This window comes from Arachis hypogaea, chromosome 13 (assembly GCF_003086295.3).
Source record: "Arachis hypogaea cultivar Tifrunner chromosome 13, arahy.Tifrunner.gnm2.J5K5, whole genome shotgun sequence".
In the NCBI taxonomy this organism is placed as follows: Eukaryota; Viridiplantae; Streptophyta; class Magnoliopsida; order Fabales; family Fabaceae; genus Arachis; species Arachis hypogaea.
In genome coordinates this window covers 39635365-39660854 of record NC_092048.1, presented here as the reverse complement: position 1 = coordinate 39660854, position 25490 = coordinate 39635365, and the positions used below count along the sequence as shown (strand labels likewise).

Genomic DNA, 25490 nt, shown 5'->3' with positions numbered 1-25490 from the left:
TGATCCGGAAGATTTGACCTTATCTGTGGTGTTTTAAGTAGGATCGCCAGAAGAATGACTTGCTAAGCGCTTCACCCTTCGTCAGATTAGATGACCACGGCCAATGGCATTCAATTTGCAGGAGAGGAGATCAATGACCACGAGCAATGGCTTTGATCACATACAGCCTGCCATAGAAGAAGATCATTCACAAGCAAAGAAGACAGTAGTACTGGAGTTCAGAAAGGCAAAGTAAGTATGACTCTCAAGTCTATTCCTATTATTGCTTTAACTTTATTACAATTCAGTATTCCTTTCATAGCTTCATGATACTTCATCCAACTCCATATACTTAATCCAACAACCTTCTGATTCTGCCTGACTAAGACCTGCAAGACAACAATAGCTTGCTTCGAGCCACAATCCTCGTGTGATCGACCCTGACTAGCTCAAGTATTACTTGGACGACCCAGTGCACTTGCTGGTAATGCTGCTATACGGAAAGTGTGGGGGATTACGTACGCACGCACCAATATGCGTATGGAACATTGTAGCAGATTATGTAGACGTGAAGATTATCTATATTTCTGTAACAATTATACTTGAAGATTATCTTTATTAGCTGTTTATTTTAAGTTATAACTCAGGAAGTTTTAATGCTATTTTAGTGGATTTGGCTTTTAATTATTGTAATTTTTTGTTTTAGATTTTTTCATTTACAAACAAAATCTTTTAGGTCTAGATTTCACTGTTTTTATTTTAGTTTCAAACCAAATTAGGATTAGATATAAAAGGGAAAAGACGCTGCCCTTCGGGTTCTCTTCACTCGTACACACTTCATTCTACATTTTACACTTTTTATTGCCTTAATCTTCTGTCTGAGTCATGAGCTTACGTTCTTCATACCAGAGAATTTAAGTAATGTATTGGTTTCAATTTCAAGAATTTGCTTACGTTCTTCATACCAGAGATTCGGATATATTCAAAGATAACCATTTTTCTAGTTGCGTTCTTATTAAACCCTAGAAAAGTAACTCACGTGGACAAAGATTTGAGCCTAAGATATTTTTAGTGGCCTCCCCATCGTTCAATGTGGATCTAATCCCATCTCGTGATAGAGCTAGGGTTGACACTGGGCCGGAGGTTGATGTTGCAATTATGATGGCCGGTATTGATGATATGGTACTAGAATCCGGACAGGGTGGAGCTCTGGATGATGGGAAAGATGTGTTTCAGGATGAGGATGAGGATCTTCTACTGCCTACATAATTCAAACTTTAAAATAAATTAAATTATTTTATACTTTAGGCCAATCTTCTACTGCCTACATAATCAAAATTATCCTTACACGTAATTTTATATCTTGCCATTGATTTATACCTGTGATTTGCCATTTTGTTTAGGTAAGCTGCCTTATTATAGAATTTATGTTTACATTTTAATGTTTCAAATATTTTGTGCATCATAATTAATTTAAATGAATAATATATATTTTTTTTTGAAATTTAAATATGTTATGTTATTTATCTAAAAATAAAAGATTATGTTATTATTTACAGTATTATATATTAAAAGCAGTTTATTTTAGATAATAGAATATTATATATTTATTAAAATGCCTACAAAATTTTTTTTATATTAACGTTTAATTTTTATTCAATAAAAAAATGGTGTATATAAATATAATGAAAGTAATATAAATAAGTACTACATATTTGTGCCCCGTAATCGGAATTAAGTTTACAACATAATTATATAAAAATATAGTGATTTTATGTTTATATTTATAATCAAAATTATATATAGAAGCATGTATAATGACTTCATATTTGTAATTAAACGTTTAACTTGTTTATTACAAAAGGGTCGAAAGCTTTCATTTATTAAATATGAAATATCATTTCTAAATTATATTCACATAATCAAACTTTTAAATGTAACCGTGTCCTGTGAGTTCATCTTATTTATTTTTCTGTTGACCCTTTCTTCTCTAAACTATTTATTATTATTTGCACATATACCAACCATTAAATAAAGTTTCAGTTATGATTTCTTGGGATGCTGACGTGTGAGTTTTCAATAATAAAATGAACGGTAAGAGTGTAATCAGTGAGTGAGTGAGGCAAGACACTTCATCTACTAAAACTCCAATTGTCGTCACTTGGATTCGTTTCTTAAATCTGAAAGTATTTCATACACTAAGTGGAGGAGGGTTTCAAAAAGCCACATGTCTCTTCGTGTAGAGGGTGAGTGTTACGTTGTATTTAGGGGACGGACACCCGGAATATACAACACCTGGGAGGCGGCAGAGCAACAGGTGAGCGGCTATCCAAGGAATCTGCATCGCCGGTATCGGAGCTTTGAAGCGGGTTGGAAAGCATGGGTTAATTACATACACGGGCAGTGTGAGGGAGTTTCAAACAACGGCCAAGGTCTTCATGTTTTACCACTAGCGGAGGGGGTTCCTGTTGGTGCTGCCTCTGGTTCGGCCAGTGCAAGCGACACCCATCTTCATCATGCCGTATAATTCACAGCAGACGCGGAGAGTGGTGGACCGCATCTTTGTTTTAACTCATCCTCGCATCAGGTGTCGCTGGAGAAACAGCCGACTTCCCCCAATGAAAGTGAATACCACCCCCCGGGTTCGGACGGTATGTCTTTTTTACGATACAGTTGGAATTTTTCTACTTTAAACTGTGAATAAAGAAATTTGGTTTATTTTTGAGTAACTGATCGTTTAATGTGGTGTTGCATTGGCACAACAAGTGCCATTGCGCGACTTCAACATGCAGTCACCATGCTAGAGGGGCATGTGTCTCAGCTAGAGGTGAAAAATAGAGAGCTTTTAATGCAGTTAACAGAGGCAATGGATCAGATGTCAAACTTGTTCAAGACGAAGACTCGCAGCAAGTAACAATTTCCTTTGAAAGTCGGTTGATTCTGGTGTATGCTATGTTCGGCGGTTCATAAGTATTTGACTAGTGAAAGCATTGCACATGGCTCCGCTATGTGTGAGTTCTTATTTTGTTGGTCTGTAAAATGTAGCTGTGTCCGATTTTTGGTTATGTGTTTTACATCATGTGGATGCATGTTGTGTGTGTCACTGCATTGTTGTATTGATGGAAATATGTATTGTTAAGCAGAAATGAATTGGATCTCCTTAACCTTCGTAACTTATTTCCCTCAATGATTCATTCTTGATTATTTTGAATAATACCGATGCAACCAACAAATTGTTATTTATAAAATATTTGTGTGCCCAAAACAACCGAGCATCCTCCATTGTAATTTTAACCAAATTCGGATAAGAATTCCCGTTTTGAATAAATTAGTTAGATGGAGAAGTAAAAAAATTGAATTCATGATGGTTTTGTTTTTGTCGCCTTAAGCTGTAACTTAAATGTAGTTGATGTTGATGCCATGTTTTTCTCCGGAAAGACAATGCTGGGTTAACTGATATGTGTTGCATAGAAAGTCTTAGACCAAAAAAATCCAATCGAAATTTTCACAAATAATGCGTGTAACTTGAATTTGTAGGTAATTGGCAGTTTAATTTTGGTAGTGCTCCGGAGTATCCACGAAGATAAGATTCTACAAAGCATCCATAAACATTGTGCCGGAAGGAACTCATGGAAGCGTATAAGTTGTACTTGAATGAGTGATGGTTGCATCAGTAGTCATTTCACCTGGAAAATAGTGGAAGCAAAGGGTGATGTGACACTAAATAGTGACTTATTCAACTGCTCAAGGATGACACTGGTTCAACTAGGGTAAGAGTCAACTAAGGTAAGAGCAGCTCCATTGGTAGTAAATAGATGCAATTCCAATAAAAATAAATGGAGATTTTATTCTGACACATGGGATCCAAAAGCCACTTAGGTGAATAGTGGAGAGAATCCCTTTACTAACCAAGGCTGAGGATCCCTGTAAAAGACATATGAACCAGCAACCAACAACTTTTTGCCATGTTGTAAATTATTAAACAAAATTATTAAATTTCTATATTACATTACATATACGTTTAATATATGTAATTTCACAGATGGCAAATGATTAAATAATTAAATTATAAATAATTATGTTAACCACTTATTTAATTAATGATTTTTATTAATTAAATATATCAATTATTTATATTAATTATTTAAATTATAATTTATACAAAAAATTATAAAAAATTAATATTAACTAATATTTATATTGTCATACATTCAGGTAACGCAACTCAATAGGCCAAGGGAATATTCTCTCACAAGTTCAAGTAGGTAAAAAAATGCCGTATCGTGTGGAAAATCTTTATTGTGAATTAGCATCTTCTAATTTTGTTAAGACTATGAACTCCGAAATATCCCTTATGAGAAAGGCACCCATGAAGAGGGGAAGTTACTCTCACCCATGCCTCCTGACAACGAGATTTGATTTTGACAGCTTATGATGAGGTCTGGGTGGAGCTATGAGTGCAGACTACTCTCCTACTGCACTAAGTGATGGGTGGGAGGATCACCTGTCCCAACGTTAAAAGGAAGTAGAGTCAACTCTTGCTATCTCAACAAATATTTTGCCATATATTATTTTACAAATTAATCTATGTGGACGAAGGGTTAAAGTTTGTAGTGTCTGCAACTTCAGAGATGGAAACAGAGGTGGTGGACGATATGGACCAACAAGGAGGAAACATTGTGGCTCCGGGTGGGGAAAATGACGGTGAGTATGATGGAGGCAAGGTTAAAGATGCGGATAAGTAAAGGGAGCGTCCGAACATGCAATCGAGAATATGGATCACGACTCCAAAGATTTGAAGGAGGGAGAGGTACGAGAATTTGCTTTTTTTTTTTTTGTGGCTTAAAATGATGTTGGACCTTGATCATAGACTTACAACCAATTTCTTCTGGCGGTTAGGCTGCATGTATCACCACTGCCCTTCTCCAGGTGAATGGCACGATGAAGGAGCTTAGCCAAAACCTGTTGAAAGTGCTGGATGTAAGTGCAAATTGTATTCGCATTGATAAGATTCGTTATCGGTCTCTATTGGAGTAACCAGGCAGTGAGGTTTATTTTTTCCAATGCATTAAAATTGTATTTGTCTTCCATGTTTACAGACCCACATGAAGGAAGCCGATCAAGTGGAAAGCCTGGCGGAGGACATGCGGCGAGGGATGGCTTTAGTTGAGGCTTGCATGGAAAGCTTTCTCCGGCCCGGCGGCGGTGGTGGATCCGACGTACCAACGGCCACCGCTGGAGTAACTCCGACCCACGAAAAAAGCATTGTTTCGGAGCACACACTGACACCGCTACCACCGAAATCGGGTGTGATGCTCGAAGTGAACTCCACACCTGGCTCTAGTCCCATGGTGTCTATTACCGTTGAGCAGGATCATCACTGCATGCCAAGCCTACATGGTGTGTGGTCGGACGATACTATAATGCTGGGCTCTATGATCCAGTTGGATGCGGCCAAATCAATGCATCCCACCATGACAACCAGGAGCACGTTGTGGTTGGGTGGCTCTTGGGTTAACCCACAAGATAACCGTTCAGCCAAAATGAAGGGAACTCAGTTTGCGGTAATGGTCTTCAAGTCAATCGTCTTCTACGATGAACATGTATCTAGTTAAGCTTGTTTGCATGGTTATTGGTTAACTAATGACTCTTCGATTTGTTTGGTTAGGCGAGATTTGGAGATAGCATTGTGAGTTTCGGAAGTCCAGCTCGAGGCTACCATAGCCCATCCAAGATCCCTAAGTTCTTTTAACTTCGGAAGAGATGAAAAAATCTGGAAAGATGAGAAGGGCACCCCGTGAGAGCGCATCTCCGATGTCATCCACTACGGTCGGTGTGACGTTCCCTTCTGTAAGTCGTTCTTGACTTTGGTTGTCATGTTACCGTTACCGGACGATTTTGATTATACAAACATATGTCGGCTAACCAAGTCTAGTATATAATACAGTTTATTCGTGTGAAGTTCAAGATCAACAAAGGAATGAAATATTGTATCGATGAAGCCCAATCCATTGCCTACATATTTCGGAAATCCATGAACCCTAGTGAAATGTTGTTCAAGAGAGGTGACATGAAGCTAGAGAGGGAAGATTTCTACTGCCTGCAGCCGGGACAAGAACCATCTGTGTATATTATGCAGCTCATGGCATACAAAACATCATGGACCCAGTCCCAGCTTCAGCAGCGAATTGTGTGGTCACTCCCGCTACATTTCTCGGTGAGCATCTCGACTTGGTGGTTGGCTATGGTTATCAAGTTACTTATTTGTCCCAGATCTTATTTTTTTCAACGTTGTTGTCCATTCGACTCTAGGAATTCATACTGGATCTAGACATAGATGGCTCTCAGGTGGTTGCCTTCTTCTTTCGGGATTGGCTACCAAGACCAGCAGCACTAAGATATGTTAGTATTTTGCCTTGAAGCTTATATCCGTCTGCATTCCAAGTGTCAATTTTCTTAGCTGGAATAGGAATAACTTTCTGTATGTTTCTGGCAGATCTATATCCAAATGGCTGACAAAGTACATGTTACTGGAGAGGATCACTTCTACCTGGTCGTTGTGGACATCAACGGTGGGAAGATGTGGCTTATGGATTGCTATCCGACTGATGATTCAATTATAAGACAGAAATACGCTGCGAAAGTTGTGATGAGTTTTCCAAAACCGGGAATTATAGCTGCCTACGTTACTTGCATGTTTAGGGTATCTGCATGTACCAACAATGGGATATGCTTTGGTTGTTTTTCTTTTTTTTTCTAGGTCAGACTTTGGTGTTATCATATCTTGGGTATGATGCGTGTTGGATTTACTGGGTTCAAAAAATCCTCAATTTTTTGTTTGAACAGGTGTGTCCTGATTTGGGCCAAAAGGAGAGCCCAATTTAGTCTACAAGAAGATAGGGTTATTGTAAAACTTGATTGGGCCCATGGTATGAACCCCATTTAATTATGATGTAGTTGGTGTTACTTCTCAACTAGGTTGAGTTAATGAAACTGGACCGAAAACAAGGTGACATGCTGTTTCTATAACTTTTGAAGTGGGTTGGGCCAAGCAGAGTGAGTTTGGCTATCTAGAGTGAGTACAATCTAGTCAAAATGTCGTTAATGTTGCTTTGCAAAATACGGTTGGGGCAATAAAAAGTAAGCCACCTTAAGTGAAATATAATTTATAAACATGGTTTGGGCCATAAAACATTATACCAATTTACTAACCATGCATTTAGTGTTAATTTTGAGATATATGGATTTGTTACTCTGCAGGCAAGGACTCTGGATTATATTCTGAAGGAGAAATTTTCGGATCTCAATCTCCTGGGCCGCAGGCCTCCACTAGCTGAATGGAACCCTGAGTTTGTACTTGGAATCCCTAACATGGGTAACTGGTAAGGCAGTTCTTCTAGTAAATAATAGACATGTTTTTGTTGGGGTGTATACTGGCTTTAGCACCTAATACTTGTCGTTTTGTTCTAGCTACAAGGACAAGCTCTGGGTGCTCCTCTGGCTTCAGATGGAGCAATACTTTACATTAAATCCGATTGGCAAAAAACGAGTACGTATCTAGTATCAATATTCCACAGTTACCTATGTACTGAAACTGCTCTTTTTTTTTGGGGCAACGGTAACATAACTCTAATCATGTTTGTGACAACGCAGCATAACAATATCGACCTGCTGGCTGACAAAATCCGCATTGACACTGCCCTCGGCTTTGCGACTGAGCACTTTAACCAAATGCGGGATGAATTTCTCCAGAGAACTGTCATCGACTGGAATAGCAAGCGCACCATGGCTGACGTGCTACCTTGAAGGGAATTTGATGCTTTGCATAATATTTGTAGTGGCTGATTATGGTTTAATGTATTCAAATTTCCGTCAATTTCTTGCATCTAGTCTGCTAGGGTGATATATGCTCAGACTAAGTAAACTCAGTTCCTACCATTTTGAATCATGTGTTGTAGGCAATTCCATAACGTTGAAGTGTATGCCGTCGATACTATAGAAGGCAATAGTTTCATGTCATGGGATGTCTCTAGGCACTCTTGGTAATGTCGTGTTGCAGCAAACTTTGTATTTTGCATGGTTGTATTTTTTGCTTAGTATCCACAAACGGAACTGAATTCGTTGGACACAACCTCTCCCCAAATGGCAAAATTCAAGTACTTGGCTGCACATTTTGCATTTTGATCGACAATAGTGTGGTTGCATCCACTGCACCTAGTTGTAATGTTATTGGATTGTCACCTAATGAAAGTACTTTAGTCTGATGGGCTTCATCCATCTACATATACATGTTTGTGCATTTCATAATCGAGGATGTAAACTGAAGATTACATGGCCTTATAGTTAATGCTTCCTGATTTTAAATGTGTATTTCAAACTTATTAGATATTCAATTCTTTCATTAATAATTACACATAATTTGCCTCCATATTATAAAATTTATTTTCTTAAAGTTGATGTTGCCAAAAACCTCATAAATTAAATAACCTCCACACAGATATCCACTATTTTCCCAATGCAAATCCAACCCCACCCAGTCAGCACCACTCCATTCTACGTATATAAATCAGGATGGATCCTGCTCTCGATAATACACATCAACAACTTATGTGTAATCACTCTTGAAGGTATATTATTTTCCATTCTTCATAAGAACTAGTATTTACAAATTTAATGCTGTGAACTAATACGGGTTGATAAATATTAAAGGAGTTTGATGCATACAAATAATTAATTACTTGTTTATAAAATCGACATGTTGTTATATACTTACATATTACTGTCATGAAATTATTAAAAAATAATTAATTATCACAATGATGATATTCAATTCATATGTAAAATGGAAGTAATGACACAACTCCATATAATACCACCATTTTATATTGACAATCCTGTTTGAAGATGTTAAACAAATATGATTTATGAAGCTTGATAAAAGTCACATTTGCATACCGTTGATTATAATGCAGTCAAAAATATGTATAAAAGCTTTTTCCAGCTGCAACATGCAAGCATGTCATTGCAAAGAGAGTGGCTGCTAAAATCTTCACACAAAAACCAAACGCCAAACCAAATCATGAATTACATATAAAAAAATTGAACTAAGTATTGAAATTTTCATTACACATCATGCATTTGCAGAAACGAAATCTTCAAATGGGAAACTCATCTTCATCAACCTAAAACGCCAAATGGCACCAGCAAATAGAGGGATTAATACCTAATTCAACAAGCTAGCAACCATAAAATAACAAAGAAATTCTTGCTGATCAAACTGGTACATGGTATCATGTCATACCGAAATAAGCAACACACAAATTCAGATAACTTTCTTGTAAAATGTAAATGCCACTCACATTCATTTCATCCGTGTAGTTACCCTCCTTTGCCGCCGACGTGTTCTCCCAACCCTCCATCGCTGTGGCCATGCCCCTGCGCCTTTCGCTTCCGAACTCCGCACACTTCCTGGAGTTATGGCTAGCTTTACCACACTTACTGCAACGTTGCACACGCCGAGTTTTTTCCCTAGCAGTTAACCCTCGTTGGCCGCATCCCTTATGTCTCGCCCGCAGCGGATCGCGAACGGATACCTTTTCTCCGCAATCAGCTATGCTAACCCTTAACCGATGCTTCTCTCTCAACACATTACTTTGGTTTCGTATCATGGATTTCAGTTCAGAGTAGTCTTCAAAGTACTGGCAGGCCAACTTGATTAACTCTCTACAATCATTTAGCAAAGCTGCGTGCATGCTCATATACGCAGCATCAGGAATCTCGCCTACCTGTCCAGATGGGTCCACTGCCGCTTGCTTGGCCTTCTTCGTCCATCGTTCGCATATGGTCTTCACCGGAAGCTGAGTGATGTTCAGATAAACAAACACCCCCACCATGTGCACACAAGGAATGCCAAATGATTCCATACGCAAACATGAGCAAGTAAATTCGTCATCCGCCTTGTCCCAAGCCACACTCCAGGACCGGTCCCGGCAGTACATGGTAACCTCAAACAGGGAACACGTGCTAGTTTTCTTGCAAGATACAACTCTTACATTGCTAGACAAAAGGAGGACCTCCCGGAATAGTTCAAAAACATCTTTCGTGTATACTATTGCTGCATAGCTTTCCAAGGCCTCCAACTTCGACTTAAAAATAGGTTGCCCATACACAGATCTATAATCGGCGACTAGCTCTCTTCTTCTCATGAACTCGAGATAGTGCTGAAAATGCTCAATAAATTCATGTAGATTGTATCCGTTCCCAATAAATTTCCCAATCTGCATGTTCAATGCCTCACATCGAGACGTCGTCTTCAGCCCAGCAAAAAATTTTCCTCTAATATACGCATTAGCCCACATATGCTTGCGTTCATACATATCTAGTATCCACGGGTTTTGTTGCAACCCAAACTCTTCCACAATATCGCTCCATAGGTTCTCAAACTCATCTACCTCTAAGTCACCCATCAGGCAAACTCGGAACTTGCGAAGAAACATGGGCCGGCCAATGCGGGCAGTCGCATTTTGTAGCAGGTGCCAGCTGCACAGCCTGTGATGTGCATTTGGAAAGACAGCATTAATTGCATTCTTCATTGTCAAATCTCCATCGGTCAACACAGATTTCGGTTCTTGTCCTTTCATTGCCTCAAGAAATGCTCGCAACAACCAGACATAACTTTTCTCTACTTCGTTGCTCAGAATTGCACAACCGAATACCACAGTCCGCATGTGATGATCCAAACCCGAAAATATTACAAGCGGACACTTGTACCTATTCCTCCCATAAGTTGCGTCGAACCCCAGAACATCCCCAAACACACTATAGTCATGTCGGCTAGTACCATCACACCAAAATATATTGTGCAGCCTCCTCTCCTCGTCCAATGAGAATTTCCAAAACATGTTTGCGTCATTCCTCTTTAGGCATCACAAATACTTTAAGGCACACTCCGCATCACGCGCCCTCACTCTTCTTTGCTTCTCTATTGCATTGTAGATGTCTTTAATTTCAAATCCAACTGTCTCAAATCCCCCGCATTGGGTGGGAAATGCACGAAATATGGTTGGCACACGCATCCCAGCTTTTCTCATCGAGTTAATTTGATGCATGTCCCCTTCCTTGATTACTCTATGAGAACGCAACAACCCCCGGAACCTTGCAGTTAGCATCTCATGGTTGTGTTCATCACAAAACTTATCTACGAACCAACGGCCAGTGCTTTGATCAACGTGAACCTTTATTTGTGCACCACACCCACATCGTGTAATTGGTCGAGGATCCATTTTCCTTTCTACCCGATGAATATGTTTGGTGTCTCTCTCACCTTGTCTCGAGCAAACAAAAATCTGCTATAAAATTTCTCCCTCCGATCCAATCTTTGTGCTTCTTCCAACCTTTGACCTCTGAATAGAAAACCCTTGAATCCGCCCATACTCATTGTAGAAGTCATAAGCTGTCTGCAAGTCCACAAACTCAAACCTCCGCATCTCCTCATACGTCAAAGAAGAAAAATCTATTCTATTAAATGACCCAATTCTGTCGACAATCATCCCGGGCTCGTGTTGCTGCTCGTAATCCTCCCCATATTCAGCATCTTCTTCATCCACACCAACTGTCTCACCTGTCACAACCTGCCCAGCCAAAACAAGAACACTCCTGAGTTCAAATCTTACTAAACATGCACTTCACAGCAACTCATTTATCCACTATAGCAAAAGAAAGAAACTGACACACGTTCACCTGTACTTGCGGTCGTTGTCGAATGTTCGAAGAGACTGTGTAGCTTCCTTCCATCCCCCTAGCCTGATCCTGTAACAACCACAATATTTCAATGTCCTGCGACACAGGTTACCAGCAACATCTCTAGGAATACCCCAAAAAAATGGGTATCCAAATTGGTCAATAATAAGAACCCTAAACCCTAGATCATCGACAACAGCGACTTCAACCACAAAAAAAAGGTCTCGAACATAAACTGGTGCTAGAAGACTACCTCATCAACAAGTTCTTCCATGGAGTAATTGTGGATGACCGAAATATATTCGAATGGGAAACCTCTTCGTTACTCCATCCGCCTTCAAGAAACGTTCTCAGCACTTTTTGTGGCAATTATGTTTCTCTTCAGATACAAACACCTCACCTATTTCAGTTTTTAATTAAATTTGAATTGCATTTTTTTAAATTGCAGTTAACATTATAATTTCTATGCCACATCACCACCAAATAGAACCTAATGCTCAATTGCAAAATTTTTAAATGAGTCCCAAAATTATTTATAATTCAAATTTTTAACCTGGTCCTTGATGGACCAAAAAATACTTTCCCCACCGTAAAAGCTTCCTTGAATGAAATATTGGTAAGTTTTGTGAAATTGAATAGTTTGGTAAAAGAATTCATAAGATGAACAATAATTACTGTTGCAAAATGAATTCTCTTATATATATATATATATCCTTTTATGACAGTTCTAAAATTCTCTGATGAGATTTAGTGGCTAAATTCTCACTTCCTACAACCTTATTTTTTTTAGAAAATAGATGCAAAGTTTATGAAATTTTTGCCGAGCTTTTGATTGTACTCTATTAATTTTTATTAGATGTTCTCTCACCCTTATTATTACCTCTTGTAAAGATAAATAGAAGTTATATATATACTATTGTCATATTATTTGTATAAGTTTTCTTGTGAATATATATTAGTGTTGTTAATAATTTGTATGTATGGGTATTCGATCTTAAGATTAAAAAAATATTTTTGGTTTTCTAAAATAAAGTTGATACGATTTTTAGTTAAAGACTTCTACTATATAAAGATATATTTAAAAATCATCATAATATTTTTATTATCAGAATGACGCAATAAAAAATGTGACATTCTAATAATAAAGATGTTACATAATAAACTGTTCTTGCATTGAAAAAAAATCATAATTAATATAACCAAATGATAAATTTTATAAATAAAATAAATTACATATCCATTCAAATATCGTTTTTAACATGTTCTTTGGTCGATCTACAAAGAAGCAATAACTTTTAAAATATTAGACCAAATCCATAATATATGTAGTCTAATTTATTTAGCTGTGGGCGCATCAATCAGGTTTTATTCTAATTAAATTAAATTAAATTAAATTGATTTGATCCAAGAAGTCTGTATCATCGCTTCGAGAATTCCGCTAATGAATAGTACCCTTAATAAAAAGGCTCTATTTTCTATTTTTCTTAGTACAGAGTACAAGTTTAATGTGACCCTAAAATTAGTTGTTTGTCTTGAAACTTGAAAGGCACAGGCACGTTATTTTGTTTGACAACTACTCCAATAAAAATATTAAAAATATTTTTTTTATAATAATTTTTATTTAAAAAATTGTAATTTATTCATTTAATTACACTTTAAATAAAAATAATATTTTTATAATATATAAAAAATTAAATTTTATAATTTATTATTTAATAATCAAAATAAAATTGACAATCATAATTTTTTATTGGAGTATCCAAAGTTGGTTTTGTTTCTAAAATGTTAATGCCCTAAATCTAGGGCGGTCCGTACACGGCATTAGATTAGAATTAGAATAAAGTAAGAAAATGGTCAATATATTTGGTGAATTAATCGCAAAATAGTGGTTAGTTGAACTGAAAGAGCATCGTTTCACATTGACATAATATGAAGAAGCTATAGACATATATGTACAGGTACATGATTAAGAGTTGATTTATGATAAAACGATAAACGAAAAGCTAAAGCAAAAAGAAGATGATTGATTAGTTCTTGGTAGTCTTACGAAGCTTATTAGCATTTCCGAGACGCCAGAAAGAAGCCAAACCAAAGAGAGAAACAGGGGTTGGAACGTTCAATACAGGACTAACACGATGACCATTATTTGCATATGATGATGACGATGATCGAGGAGGATACATATTCATCATCACTGATCTGGATTGGGATTGCTGCTTGCTCTTTGGAACAGGAACTGATGCTGATCCTGTTGACTTGCTTCGTGGCAACATTAGAGGACTCAAAGAACACATCAACTTCTTCTTTCTATCACAGTTGTTGAGACTCTTGCTTCTACCGAATCCCCAGAACGAAGACTTTGACTCGCTTCTCTTCTCTTCTAGTTTCTTGTTCTTGCTTGTTGGTGACGATGGAAGTGGAGGAAGCTTCATATACCGCATATGCTTTCGGCTTCTGCTGCTTTTCTCTTTCTCTGTTATCATCACTCCATTGGAGAAAACCTCATCTGCACAACAAGATGACTCATAATCTATGCTGTTGTTTCTGCTAAACTCAAATTCATCTTCATTTGAATCCAAAAGCAGTGTGTCTTTTCGAGGAACATCCTTCTCCTCGCTGTCGTCAAGGGAGAATGAAAGACGAGGAGCAACTATTTCAGACAACATAACCAAGCAACTTTAACAAACAGCACAAACCAAAAGGTAGCTGTGTTTCCAAGTTCCAACCAATTAAGCTTCAATCAAATAATTAACCTAAATATATATATCACTGCTGATGTACATAGCAAGGAAATAATAGAGCCTTAATTAAGGGACTGAAATTTCAAACCAAATTTTTAAAATAATAGAGTCGCTTTTCATTGCAAAGTCAAAAAAGAAAAGGAAATAGATAATAATAGTAATAATAATAATAGACCATTATATACATATAAAAAGAAGAGCTAGCTACTTTGTGGTGTGGTACCATTCATCTAATTTACTTTCAAGAGGGAGTGAACATCAGAAAAGAGGGACCTGTTGGAGAGTAGAAACAAAAGTGAAGACACAGAATATGACATAAAAAGAAAAGAACAAAAGAGAAAGTGTATGTTATATTAGTGACAATTTATTTGGAAAATTGTAAAGAAAGAAAACAAATGTTGCTTGATTAGAGTAGGTGTGTGACTGCAAACACAATCAAACTTTGCTGAATTCAAGGAGTTATAGATTATTTAATTTTGGGGGGTTTCTCATCATCCCAATTTCCCCAATCCCCATCATGTTTATGCATAAATCTAAGGTAGAGCAACCTTGTGTCAGCAAATTTTTTATTTATATTAATTAATCAGTTAGATTAGATGGGGAAGTACTGTCAAAATAAAAATTCTAGATTGGTTTAGCTACATCTTTTTGTTCCCTATATCTATAATAGATGATTTCTTAAGGACATGTAAAACTGATTTCATTTAACACCAAGTTGAATTGAATAATCGTCAAACACGTGGATGGATCAAACTGAAATCTTTTTGGGTTGGTCACCCTTCTCTTGGAAAATACAATTTTCGTTTTTGTCACTTACATAAGAGTACAAGACAATATGTTTCGGAGAAAATTAATATTTGTACGGTTTATTGAAGTATAGTCATCATCATTAAAATCTAATCTAAACTCCTTATCAAGAAATAAAATGAAATGAAAGAACAGTCTAGCTACCTGTCAATCAATTTCAACAAAATTGAAGAAGCACTCTAACTCAAGGTTTAGTGCAGCACAAGATTGTGAGAATCAGATGTAGACCAGAGCAATATTGCTCTTTACAAAAGCTTTACAAAGTAATAATTAAGGTGGTTAGCAAGGACCAACTCTTTCATTTTCGGTGGAGGTGGGATGTTCATTTAATAGCATGTTAAGGACCGAATCTCTCATCTGTAACTATTTCAATTTTTTTCCTTCCAATAAGTATGCCCTTTGAATTATAATTATTTTATAGATGACATCACATGACACGGAAATAGATTTATCCATTCATTTGGGTATTAACTTGGTCAAATTAAACAAGTAATTATTATGCAAGGACAAATGAAGGTTAAAGGATTAGGTACAAAGATAAATCATAAGGTTAAGAGTGAGAGAAGCTATTGATGCCTTTGTTAGTAAACTCTAACAAGGGTTAAGAAAATAAAAGTTTTAGTATGATACTTGATAGACAGATAACCCAACCGAAAACTAGTGTTTCTCTTACAAAGACAACCATTTTTGACAACTTGGGCATGTGAGTGATTTGGGAGAATGACAAAATAGTCCTTACCTCAATACCTCCAATGCTCAATACTTGCCCATAGCATGGGACCCACTCCCCAACTATCCTGTGGAGCCCACAAACAAAGCATACATCACTTCCATTTCACTATAACTAATAATAGCAGGGAGTAACATGGATGCTCCAGAGATCAATTTAGTCGTCTAAATGTATGGATTCGAATTCTATTATATGTACGCAATAATTTTTGTTAGTAATAAATTTTTTAAATAAAATTTAGATTTAAGATAAATTAGGCTTTAGCCTCTCAAACTTAAAAGTACCGTCTACGAAAAAAATAAACAAAGCTAATAATAAGAGGACACTGGTACTAGTAGATAGATACACTGTACAATGATTCAATTATGAAGATGGTACCATACCATGTTCATCTCTCAAGAGAATGAGAGCCATCTGCTTGTTACTATGATTCTGTTACTTTGGGACCAATGATTCCCAGATATCTTAAAATTGACAACATGAGTTTCAAAGACTTTGGAAATTGGAAATATTCAAAGAATTGAATAACGATAAATACTCTATCCTCAATGCACCGTCACCGCCTTATGGGTTATGGCTTTCATTCAAGCGCCACTAACTACTTACGTCAGCACTCAGCAACCAAGCCAAACCAACCACCATTGTTTATTGATTAATTAATATAAAATTTTCCGTCAAAATTCATGACGAAAGCCATGCCCATGACCCAAGCCATGCAGTTATGATATCAAGAATATTTATATTAAGATCTTTTCAGTGGCGAATTGTTTCACCTACCTCCCCAAGTGACCAATTTAGAATGATCAAATGACTTTATCAAATATGAACAGTGGATTAGTCCAACATAATCTACTCATTTTCCTCTTTAATAATTCTGAATATCCCATTATTTAGTTAGTTCATTCTTTTGTCATTTTCTCAAAATTAATCCGGCTGCTGCTTTTTTATTTTTATTTTGGCAAAAAAAAAATTATTAAATAATAATTGAAGACTAATTTGAATAAACAACTTGAAAAATACTAAAAGATAATCAACTTTTATTTTTTTAGTCATTAATTCATTATTAATATTTAAAAATATAAATTAAAATAATTTTTTATATTTAATTTTTTAGTTACAAAAATACTTATTTCAAAAAAAAAATACAAAAAAGTTAATTTTTTTAATTTCTCTATAACACTTTAAATAACTTCTTAAAAATTTATAATTTTATTTTAAAAATTATACCAAACATTAGCACTATTATTTTTCATAAGCTAAAAATTAAAAAAAAAATTATGGACCTTCTCAAACAAGACCTTAGTCAAATATATCAAATTATCTAACGATTCTCAACTATCAACTTTATATGAAGATAAGTACAAATACTACCTTTTATTTTTTATAGTAGGGTTCTCAAAACTCTTCATTTAACTACCACGCTGAATATAGTAATGGAACATGGAAGTAAGATAACAATCAGAGTCAGTGTATTAACTAGATTTGATGAAATCGCCACGAATGGAATTCAGAATAAATGGCCAAACAGGCAAGCTGGTCAATAGTTACAAAATAAGCAAAGAATATAAAGCAGCAAGGCTTGCTGCTCTAATGGTTTAAGTCTAATTATAAAACCTATTTAAGTATGGTAATATGAACAATTGGCATGGCAGGACACTCTTTTTTTAACAAACCCGTTTTTTTTTTTTTTTAATAATCATCGTAGATCAATGACATCAAATTTCAAATCAGGATTCATGTAAACATCTGTACATGTATCGTAGATGGGACCACCATCTGGCGGCGGATTGTGCGGATGAAAACCACGCTGCGGGCACTGTCTGATCACCGACATGCCGCCCGGGCTTGTCAACCTAAATATGCCATGTTTTCTGTGCATCCACACATTGTAGTCGTCGAAAGTGAGAGACTAATCATCCTCGGACATAAAAAAAAAAATATTCGGTTTGAGATGCAACATTACCTTGAACTGTCAGTTGGTGCCATGACTATTGCAACAGCTTCTGGCAGCATAATCTAAGGAGAAAGCATTCCAATTCGAATAAGTTACGACAAAAGAACTATCAAACGTACATGGAAGCTCTCGGGTATATTGATCGAGTGAAATAACAATTCTCTCAGAATAATACTAGGAAGCCAACTTAGCCAAATTTTTTAAAATTATTTTGTTTATCTTAGATTCTAAATCTTAAATCATAAACTTTAACCCTAAATCCTCCAAAAAATGAGAATTTCTAGAATTAGAAAAGAAATTGGCTATTGTTGGCAAACTAAAAATTAATTCCTATACTTTCTCTTTCAAGAAACCTCATGAACTCACCTGATATGAATAATGGGTGTGTACATCAATGGATGACATGAAACAAGATTGTGTAGGATGTGTCTGCCAATTCAGAATTAACATATGAGACAAATGCGGCTATAAATAAGTCAAAAGGTTCGAGCATAAGCATTACTGCTCCAGTAGCAGAAAACTGAAAACTCACATGGATCCATCCAAGTGGGAAAAGTGATCTCTTATCCTGTGCTTCAAATATTTCTTCTTCATTTGTGGCTTGACACTGCTCAATCATAATAATAATAATAATAACAATAATAATAATAATAATAATTTCCCAAAAGTTTTGTGAACGAGTTCTTACAGAACTTGACGTAGCCTCTTGCTTTGGGATTATTAGAGCCGTAATATAAAATTTTCTATTTTTCTGCATCAAGTGTATTTGCAAAATAATAGTCAATGGTTCATTATTGAAATAAAGCATAAGCTAAGAGAGACAAATCCAAGGATAAGACCAACAACATTGGTGAAAAATTTAGAACCTACAGAACTGTGATCACTTGTTTTCAACAATTCTTGAATGTTACTTTAAGCCAAAAATGGGATCACTTACAAGCAAACCCGCAAGAATTCCACAAGTCTCCAAATTCTTTTTAGTATTTGATTTCGCAAACTTCATAAAAGTGTCCATCATAGCAGTTGACTGCAAATAGAAACAATCATTGGAAAGAGTGGAAGAATTTCCAAACCAAAAGAAGAATTCACCAAAGATTAATGATAAAATCTTATTATCTCTCACAATGTGTAGTTGCAAAGGAGACTCGCCACAAAGGAAATTATCTGATGATGTGGTCTCTATCTTACATTCCACATCATTAACCTGATGTGAAACTGGAGGAACCAAATCTTGTACTTCAGCAAGTACAGGCGGCGGAGAAGGCTGTCTTATAACTTCTATTTGAGGAGTGATTTCTGTTACTTCTTCAAAAGAGATAAGAGAAGGAGGTTCATCAGCATGCTGAGCCTGGCAGTCCTCAGTTTGAGTAAGACTGGAATTCATATCCAAATTATTGTGTTCTACAGTGCTATTATCTTTTTTCTTCTGAGATCCATCTTCCAAATCTTGTTGTAGGCTGGTAGTTTAGATACAGAATCCAATAGGACAAAATGGAGTTAGTATATCAATTTAAACAGATAAACCAGCTCAGTGGTGCATCGTGTATGGAATCCAAACCTCAAAGTTAAAACCAAATAGACCCATTTGCTGAAATTTTCTTGAAATAAACTAGTATTTTACAAAAGCTGAGATGAGATGCATAACATGAAACAATTGTAAAGTCAAAAAACGAAGAAAAGGCAAAATAGAATAAAATAGTGCCACAACCTTGGAATTTCAATTGGTGAGAGATCAATGTTGGATGGATACCTGACCTACACCCAGGATGATTGTTTAGAAACCAAAGTCTTTGGATTAGAAATCAACCTCAGGATGACTTTCTTTTAACAGAGTTGAAAGACATAACTAAATGCTAACATACCCGTTTATCACTTATAGGTGGTAGCCACTGCCCGTTAAGCCCACTGGGACCAAGAATCGAATGTCTAGAGAGAGTTTCATCTGTTGGACGTGGGAGAGTTAGAGATCTACAAAAAGAGAGCACAATTGCAAGGATTACGAATCAAATTACATGTATCTCTATCCAATTTCATATGCACAAGTCTCATGTGACAATCAAAAGATAGCTATGCAATCAAAACCATCAAATAAGTTCATGTCTGTGGAGAAAGCAAGTACAAATTATACATGCAGTACTGATTATGCGTTAAGGAGCCCAATTACACATGGAAGAAGAGTTCAATACTTACAATCGTCTCATTTTCTCGTCAATAGGCTTTGCATAAGAAAAAGGCTGACCCCTTGATCCCTCGGAAACAAACTCTCCAGCTCTTGGTCTGACTTCCTGGTCACATATATACCAACTTATGGAAACAAAGTAAATTTCCAGGAAGAGGTGGGGAGCTCATAAACAGAAAAAGATGTGTTCAAACATAAGATCTAATTGTTGGATTATCACTGATAGGCTACAACCTTCAGTACAAATTCTCTCACAATTTTACCTTTATTAGACCGTAACTAGGCAAGGTTTCCTTTTTCATTGGAGAAAAATGCATCAAACTATTTGAATGATTTTTTTCCCACCCATTGTGTTGATATGCTTGCCTGCTGTTAAACTCAATGATCTTCTGTCGTACCAGTGGTTTCAACTTCTCCAGTTCATTCATAGAATTTAACAATCTCTATAGCAAGAGTTTGAAAATCAGATTACATCCAACAATGTCCAACACATTTTGACTAAAAGACAAGCGTTAAAATGTTAACCTTTCTTAATGATACTTTCTTGCTTTGTGGAGATGTTCTATAGTCTCGGTGACATGGAATTGTCTCAGAGACCAGGCTAACCAAACCAAACAGAAAGACACTCAATGCAGTATGGAAAAAAATTATATATATTGAATAATAATAAAGCAATGTATTTAAAGTTTAAACCATCCAAAGTGATGATAGCACACGATATCACGACAAGAACTTCTATTACCTAGAAAATCTTAGCAGCATGATATATAAATCAACAATATTATTCTCAGCACGAAAGATATCCGCCTGCAATAAAAAAAAATAATATTTGTAGCTGAGAAAGCATGCAGAACAAAGTAACAAGAAATTAAATATAGTTTCCGCAGTAATGTTTCCAGATATAAAGAGAATACCTATTAACTGGTATATATCCTACTAAACTTAGAAATTCTAAATGCAACAGTTGAGCAGATGATATATGTATTTCACAATTAGCAATTAACTGGTGAAAATTCCAATCTCTCTCTCTCATTCTTGCTTAGATAATGGCTATTTGCTTAGTAAAACACAAGATATTTTACAACTCGAAAATAAGCAAATAGCCATTGACTAAGAAAGAATAGTCACCCAATGAGTCAAATACTAGGTTGCACATTTCACAGGTATTCAACACCACTAGAAAGTGAACAAATAACTGCCATCAACTATGACACAAAACGTCAGGGAATTGAAACCAATTTTCAGTGCAAACGATGGATCACTACAAAATCCATACCAGGAATCTAAATTAGACCTTAAATCGAATGAAGGGTATGCTTATATTCATCTAAACAGCACAAAACCAGCTAAAGCATCGATTTTTATCAACGAGTTGAAGCCAAGCATCACCAACTACGAGTATCCACAATTCCTTCCTACTCGAAGATAATAACGCCTTTGAAGAACAGAAGAGAAATACCTGTTTGAGGATATTATCTGCAATCCGATAGTAGAAACGAAGAGAAATTCGATTATCAACTTCAAGCTTCTGAGTACTTGCAGCGATGTTGATTGTCTCCAAAGAAGACCTCATCTTTTTTACACGGAATATGCCAAAGCTGCGATTTTTACGGTAGAGAAAACGACACAGTTTCAGGGTCCAAGCTGTAGCTTAGCTCTGGTTCTTTGTCGTCAATGGCGGCTACGGCACACAGATCAGAATTTGCCATGTCATTTGGGATTTTGGTTGAGGGTCTGCTTGGATCAGAAACAAAATTACAAAACTCGTGTAAAATTAAAATCAATCAATTTTATATAAAACTGTTTGGTCGCTATTATTTTGTTAAAAAAAGATCTTTTTTTTATTAAAATTTTTTTTTTATTTTTTAATGTGTTTGGCAAATTTCTAATAATAAAAATAAAAGTACTAGTAAAATAAAAAAAAGATCTTTTTTGAGAAGCTGTAATTTACATCTTTTTTTAAAAGATTTTTTTTCTTAAAAAAAGATATTTTTCATGTAATAAATAAACAAAAAAGTACTTTTATATTGTTATATCCAAACATAATTGATTGATAAAAAAACCTTTTTACATGAGATATCCAAACATAAAATTACTTTTACTTTTCTATAAAATCTTTTAAAAAAAGATAACTCGAAAAAAGATTTTTTCTTAGAAGTTCACCCAAACAAGCCCTAAAGTAGTAATGCTGGTTTGGATTGCATTATTTTGATTAAAAAAAATCTTTTTATTTTTTAGTGTATTTGGTAAATTTTTAGTAGTAAAAATAGAAGTACTAGAAAAATAAAAAAAAAATATCTTTTTTTGAGAAATTGTAATTTACATTTTTTTTAAAAGATTTTTTTCCTTGAAAAAAGATGTTTTTTATGTAATAAATAAATAAAAAAGTACTTTTATATTATTATATTCAAACATAATTAGTCACCAAAAAATATTCAAACACAATTGACAAATAAAAAGATCTTTTTGTATGAGATACCCAAACATAAAGTTACTTTTACTTTTTCATAAGATCTTTTAAAAAAAGATAACTCGAAAAAATATCTTTTTTTAGAAGCTCACCCAAACAAACCCTTAAACTATGTCCACGGAACCACGATATTATAATTTAGAATAAAGTATATTTTTAGTCCCTAAAATTTAACAAAAATTTTAAAAATACCCCTAAGTTTTATTTTATTTCAATTTTGTTCTAAAAGTTTTCGATTTGCATTAAATATATCCCTGACGGTTAATTTTTCAAAAAATTTAAGACCGATTCAACAACAATTTCATAAGAACAACCTCTCAACACAAGTAAATCAAGCATAATTTTTATGCATTATTGTTAAATTGGTCTTAAATTTTTTGAAAATTTAGCCGTCGATTATATATTTGATTCAAATCGAAAACTTTTGGGACAAAATTGAAACAAAATAAAACTTAGAGATATTTTTAAAACTTTTGTCAAACTTTAGGAACAAAAAATATACTTTACCCTATAATTTAATAAATATAGAAAAATTCATATGAGTTTTATTTTAATTTTTTTTGTTTAATGTTAAATTTGATTAGAATATTTTAATAATTTGTATGTGAAATTTTATATTTAATAACAATAATTATATTCAATCTATATTCAAGTATTTCGTTAAAATTATTTTATATTTTAAATTTGTATTTATAAATAAATATTAAAATATATCACAAATATATCATTTTTTATTTGGTATATTAAAATAAAAATATGAGATAAAGTAAAAGCATAAAAATAAGGGCAATTTACCAAAATAAATAATTTGGCTTCCAATTTTATCAAAATACATATTTTGCAAAATAGATATCAAAATGCATTTTTTTTCATAAATTATGTAAACCGCGATAGAATCCACGATTTACAAATGAACGTAGGGGTCTCGCGGATTACGTTCGAAGCCAAACTGCACATAATCTGCGGTAGGAGTGTCGCGGTTTGTGTGTGAATTGCAAACGTCCATAAACCGTTACACCCCTGCTGCGGTTTATGTTGATATGCAAAATGGCTAAAAACGGCAGGGGTCTCGCGGTTTCTGTGTATACGTTTTTTTGCTTCCAGTTGAACATATTTTCAACCTAAACCTTCAACTTTAGCATAGTTTTAATTAAGCTTCTGTGTTTCACTCATGTATGACATCTCATAAGTGGAAAGCCCCTGACGCGGTAACGCTTGACGACCACGGTGTGGTTTTTGCTTTTTTATATAAATAAATAAAATAAAATGATTATTTCTTTAAATACAAAATAAAATTGCACATCATTTCAGTCATGGTACCAGCGAAATGCGACGCCTACAAAATAGAGCAGCAGCCATTTTTCTGCTGTCGCAAGCGAAATGACTTTCATTAGAATATTAGGATGGATAAGGAATGATCATATTGAATCTTCTTATTTAAACAATAATAAATTTGGATCTTTCACATAAAGGGAGAAGGGGTTGTTAAGAACAGGTTTAGATTTTATTTTTTATTTTTTTTTAAATAATTTTTATTTTCAATTTTTTACATTTAAATTTTTTTAGAAGATACTTTATTTTTAAATGTTAAAAATAATAAAAATATGTTCAGCTGGTCTATTTTTAAAATGTATTTTTTAATATTTTAAAATATAAAATTATATTTTTATTAAATGTACATTTTTAGTTATTTAATTTTTTTTAATAAGTTAACAATTTATTTTTATATAATATCAAACATGAAATACATTTGTTCAATTTATAGTCAATTTAGTTCTAAAATTTAGGATTGAAAAAGTATATTTGTTAAATTTTTTTATTTAGTATTGAGTACGTACTACCTGAATTAAAAGAGTTATGGTGAATAATAGATTAACTTAGGGGTGTGCATGGCCCGGCCCGGCTCGAAGATCCGACCCGGCCCCGAACACTTTAAGAGCTATTTTGGTGTGATTTCATCGGGTCTAGGGGTCGGGTAAGGGTCTCAAAAATAGACTCGGTCATTATTTCGGGTCGGGTCTGGGCCATGACTCGGGTCACCCGAAGTCGGCCCGGTCATCATCATACACAATTAATATTTTGTGTTATTAGTGATGGATGATGACTATTCTTATGTGGAATTTAAGTATGGTAAATCTTAATATTTTGTGTTATTAGTTATTATAAAACTATAAGTTAATGTTTTATGTTTAAAATGCATAAGATTTTAGACTAATGCATAATATTGTGCTATTTATATTGATTTAAATATTTGGTGTTATTAGACAATATTAGTATTGATTATGGTTATGCTTTAATTTTAGAGAAGGGTTGGTTCTTGTTATATTTTTCTAAATGAATTTTACCATATCAAATAATGGTTGGAGTCTTGGAAATTTGGATATTTTCACATGCTAGCTTATTCATCAAGGTAATGTATGTTAACGGCCCGATTTTCACTCGGTTTTTACCCGGTATAATCGTGGACCGAAAGTGTATAGGTTTCATCGGGTCTAGAGCCGGGTTCGGGTCTAATAAATAGGCCCGGTATATATTTCGAGTCGGATCTGGATCACATCAAACCGATTTCACCCGGCCCATACACACCCCTAGATTAATTTATTAGTCTTATTTTTTAATGGTTGATCTATATAAATGCAATTAATTATTTTAAGATTGTAATTTATTTTATATTTGATATTATATAAAAATAAATTATTCTTAAACTTAAAAAGTAAGAATTAGGAACATCATTGAGATTTTCCCTTGATCAAATAACAGAGAACTTAGCTAACGAAATGAGCCAATAATTAAAGAAGGCATAACCTGAAGAAAAAAATGTAAATAAAACTAAATAAATAAACACATCACAGGTCCCAAAAAATTGATCTTTTAATAAAATTGAAACAAAA

General features: G+C 34.7%; 3 protein-coding genes across 3 annotated transcripts; all 3 read right to left on the bottom strand.

Annotated features, from left to right (window-relative positions):
- Nucleotides 1-9269: 9269 nt before the first annotated feature.
- Nucleotides 9270-10880, bottom strand: LOC112733711 (protein FAR-RED IMPAIRED RESPONSE 1-like). The gene has a single exon (XM_025782754.1). The coding sequence runs from the start codon at nucleotides 10878-10880 to the stop codon at nucleotides 9270-9272; it is 1611 nt and encodes a 536-aa protein (XP_025638539.1).
- Nucleotides 10881-13607: 2727 nt separating this feature from the next.
- On the bottom strand, nucleotides 13608-15627 carry LOC112738166 (uncharacterized). The gene is made up of 3 exons (XM_072211804.1): nucleotides 15411-15627; nucleotides 14683-14732; nucleotides 13608-14368 (listed from the first exon to the last, which is right to left on the bottom strand). The coding sequence occupies exons 2-3, from the start codon at nucleotides 14687-14689 to the stop codon at nucleotides 13746-13748; spliced, it is 630 nt and encodes a 209-aa protein (XP_072067905.1). The 5' UTR covers nucleotides 14690-14732; nucleotides 15411-15627; the 3' UTR covers nucleotides 13608-13745.
- Nucleotides 15628-17443: 1816 nt separating this feature from the next.
- On the bottom strand, nucleotides 17444-21925 carry LOC112738165 (AMSH-like ubiquitin thioesterase 1). Its single transcript, XM_025788489.3, has 14 exons — nucleotides 21589-21925; nucleotides 20872-20936; nucleotides 20655-20730; nucleotides 20393-20572; nucleotides 20141-20235; nucleotides 19813-19918; nucleotides 19659-19705; nucleotides 19074-19407; nucleotides 18888-18977; nucleotides 18639-18701; nucleotides 18483-18557; nucleotides 18317-18379; nucleotides 17960-18012; nucleotides 17444-17867 (listed from the first exon to the last, which is right to left on the bottom strand). The coding sequence occupies exons 1-14, from the start codon at nucleotides 21700-21702 to the stop codon at nucleotides 17693-17695; spliced, it is 1536 nt and encodes a 511-aa protein (XP_025644274.1). The 5' UTR covers nucleotides 21703-21925; the 3' UTR covers nucleotides 17444-17692.
- Between the last annotated feature and the right edge of the window lie 3565 nt (nucleotides 21926-25490).